The sequence below is a fragment of the Gekko japonicus genome, unplaced genomic scaffold (genome assembly GCF_001447785.1).
Source record: "Gekko japonicus isolate JY-2015 unplaced genomic scaffold, Gekko_japonicus_V1.1 scaffold7282, whole genome shotgun sequence".
In the NCBI taxonomy this organism is placed as follows: Eukaryota; Metazoa; Chordata; class Lepidosauria; order Squamata; family Gekkonidae; genus Gekko; species Gekko japonicus.
The window spans coordinates 15413-17641 of record NW_015160442.1 but is presented as its reverse complement, the minus strand read 5'-3'; the positions used below and the strand labels follow the sequence as shown (position 1 = coordinate 17641).

General features: G+C 45.3%; 1 protein-coding gene across 1 annotated transcript in view; it reads left to right on the top strand.

The window, feature by feature from the left end:
- Window positions 1-404: 404 nt before the first annotated feature.
- Window positions 405-2229, top strand: part of LOC107116132 (zinc finger protein OZF-like) — a gene marked incomplete at its 5' end in the record, with an annotated part of 7436 nt that continues 5611 nt past the window's right edge. The window contains one exon of the mRNA XM_015418009.1: window positions 405-519. Coding sequence (XP_015273495.1) covers window positions 405-519 — 115 coding nt within the window. The remainder of the gene's footprint in view (window positions 520-2229) is intronic.

Genomic DNA, 2229 nt, shown 5'->3' with positions numbered 1-2229 from the left:
TGTTCATGCCTTGCAGCTCTCAAACATCTGACACTCATTCTCTGGGGCTGTTACATTAAGCAGATTTGGCATTCCAACCCTTACCCATCCCCCTCACTGCTCCCTGACCTGGATCGTCCAGGCTAGCCAGATCTCATCAGATCTCAGAAGCTAAGCAGGATCGGTCTTGGCTAGTCCTTGGATGGATGACCTCCAAGGAATACCAAGGCCGTGACGCAGAGGCAGCCAATGCCAAACCACCTCTGAAATGCCTCTTGCCTTAAAAACGAGTCTAGCTCGCCACTAGTGGTGCATATTGCTAAAATACCTAGAACTTTTAGCTGCTAGGCAATCTTAGGCTTTCCTTGCTATATTACACTAACTGCCATACCTTAATTCATTAATTTCCGTCATTGCTCTTTCAGATGTGTATACCATCTCTGAAGATAGAAGCGACATTCCCTGCGGTGGAAGGAGCTCCCTTGGAGCAAGAGGAGAGAGCGCAGGCCCAGGAGCGTGCCCAAGATGCCCTCTCCTGTGGTAAGGACTCCTTGTGCCTGGATACCATTGGTTCACCCAGTGCGTTTGATGGGTAGAGAGTTCAGGTCAGGGGGGGGGGGGAAATTAAACACTTCTTCATACAACACAGAGTCAATTTGCGGAACTCTCCACTAATTAAACAAATTAACAGAAGGCAATTCCTCACATGAATTAAAATATTCCTATCTCACCCTCCTTCCATAAGGTAGACAAATCTCAGCAGAGCTATTCAGCCCGGTGAATAAAGGAAGGCTCCACCTTCTGGGGCAGCAGAGCTCTGAAAACAACTTTCCTGGCCGGTAATAATGGGAAAATTTGTCTTCTGTGCCTGTGCTTATAGGGCATCTGGTGGACCGCTGTAGAAAACAGGATGCTGCAATAGGGATTGGCGGGCTATGGGCTGGAACCCCCCAGGAGCTTAAGAGAGGGGCTTGGAACAGTTGTGGTGTCATGTTGATATTGAGTCTGGCTGAAAACCTGGTTGTGAAGTTAGCATGCCAAGAGATACTCCGAAAACTCATTCATATTACCCTGGAGTCTCTAGATCATGGGTGTCAAACATGCGGCCTGTGGGCTGGATCAGGGCCCCAGAGGGCTTCTATCAGGCCCGCACTGTGTCCTTCTTCCTCCAGTTCTGCTGCTGCCGCCGCATCCTAGCTTGCTGTCGCCCAGGAGAGACAGATAGGCAAGCTTCTGTTCCCTGCACTGGCTGAGGGGGAAAGAGGGAAGGAGCCAGAACTTGCTTCCTGGCCAGGCTGCCTCAATCGCACAGGAGACAATGGCAAGCCTTTCTTCCTTTCCATTGGCTGAGGCTCCGCTCCTAAGCGAGGGTGGTGAAGAGGTGAGAGCTTGCTTTGCTTGGCTGCCTCAATCGCATGGGAGAAATACAAAGCACCTGTAAGACCAACAAAGTTTTATCCAAGGTATGAGCTTTTTTGTGCCTTGCTACAGTGTGTGTGTTTCCTTGGGCTCATTATGCTGTGGCTCTCCTGGGTGCAACTGGGCTCACTCCCCCTTTTCACTGTTTCCATGCCCTTGTGATCTAGTCTTTCTCAGTAGGAAAGCAATGTGAACTATTTAGATGAGGAGTAACAACAAGCCAGTGAGGTGGATTAGGCTGAGAGTGTGTGGTCAGACCAAATTCACCCAGCACGTTTCCTTTGGGGATTTTGAACTTAGACTTCCCAAATAGTTTTTTTTTCATAAAGACTTTTATTAATTTATAGATAGAAAGGGGGAAAGAAAGAAAAAGGGAAAGGAAAAGATACAGAAATATGTTTTAAAAAAGTTTAATTTAACATTCTGCATACAAATCCCCTCATAAAAGTTCTTCATTTAATCTTACTTTCACAGTACTTGTGTCTTAACCAGTCATAAAAGGCCCTTCATGGTCCCATAAATTCTACTTCCATTTCTCCTTTTAATATATTTGTCAATTTGTCCATTTCGGCACAATCCATAATCTTTATTATTAATTCATAAAGCGTTGGGATTTTCAGTGTCCTCCATATCGCTGCAATTAAAATTCTGGCTGCTGTTATAACATGTAAAATAAAGAAACTATGGTTCTGATCTGGTAAACCTGGTAAACAGTTTAACAGGAATATCTCTGGTTTAAAAGGTATGGTAATATTCAACACTGACTGTAAGAGAGTATGTACTCCAAGCCAATGTTTATGAACTTTTTTACATGTCCACCACATATGATAG